This window comes from Perkinsus marinus, assembly GCF_000006405.1.
Source record: "Perkinsus marinus ATCC 50983 genomic scaffold scf_1104296969256, whole genome shotgun sequence".
NCBI classification, from domain to species: domain Eukaryota; phylum Perkinsozoa; order Perkinsida; family Perkinsidae; genus Perkinsus; species Perkinsus marinus.
Window position 1 is genome coordinate 2,913 of NW_003202889.1, and position 1,107 is coordinate 4,019.

A 1,107-nucleotide genomic window follows, 5' to 3' on the forward strand; every position below is an offset into this window, starting at 1 on the left:
CTATTTTTTCTTCTGCTCCTTATCCCACATCTCGCATTGTTTCCTCTGGAGTTTAGCAGTGCCCAGCGTGAGTAGATAAGCGGTGAGAACTACTCCGGCCGCGCTGAGATTGGACTTGAGGTCATCGAACCCGAAAGCTACTTTCAAAATGCTTTGAATGGTACCTGAAGAATGCAGAAATGTGATACAGCATGAGATGTGTCAAACGGAAGCTCATAAAAATGCGAACAAACAATTTCCCTGTTAACAGGATATATGGCTAGTCGTAATAGCATTAATGATAAACGTAGATACATAATATGTAAGAGTAAATATTATTAACACCATTATTACGTATCTATAGGGGCATAATCATCATATACCATACAGGAATATCCATAACAATATCATATAATTGTCATACGTGAAGTGGCGTAAAACTCGGTGAAAAACGCGATATCCGCGGCGGCCTGTAGTAGTCGTGAAATCTGTTTTTCAGTAGTGTATTTCATATCACTAGGGTGGTGAAACTCCATTGTATTAATCCTACACCTAGGATAAAATTATAAATACCTATTAACTATACCATTACGCCCCAATGGGGTATATTAATGAGATTATTATTGACAGTATGAAGTGGTCGTTACTGAAATAAAGAATGTGTACGATTAGGTAGCTGGGGATGGTGAACTGTAGAATGCCCTTCAAGGTTCCTTTGGTCATGCGATACCTATGGGGAGGGATTCGAAGCTCCTATGAAGTTGCTGTATATGGCACTCACTTGAAACCGTATAGACATCTTACGGTGACCCAGAGAGCTCCACAGGCAGCAGCGAAGGTGGGGCGTCCACACAATGCACACATCCACATTGTGAAGAGCATGTGGTTACCTACCAAGAATAAGAATACAACACCAGGTTGTGGTAAACGTAGCTCTAGTCCTACTGTTCTCAAGTTGATTTATATGCACCCTCATGGCTCGAGCAAGCGGTTCTGGGGCGCCCTCGGATCCTTTCGGGAAACCCCAGTTAAAGAATGTGCCTGCATGTACGTATGAGGTCATCCTAGGTATGATCTTAGCTTACGACTAGCTCCGATGCAAATGAAGTCAATCATCCCATACTGCAT

At 42.3% G+C, this 1,107-nt stretch overlaps 1 protein-coding gene across 1 annotated transcript; it reads right to left on the reverse strand.

The window, feature by feature from the left end:
* Pmar_PMAR027167 (hypothetical protein) lies at window positions 1–515 on the reverse strand (the record flags this gene model as incomplete). The annotated part of the gene is made up of 2 exons (XM_002767984.1): window positions 1–164; window positions 404–515. 2 exons carry the CDS (start codon window positions 513–515, stop codon window positions 1–3), a joined length of 276 nt encoding a protein of 91 aa, XP_002768030.1.
* Window positions 516–1,107: the final 592 nt, after the last annotated feature.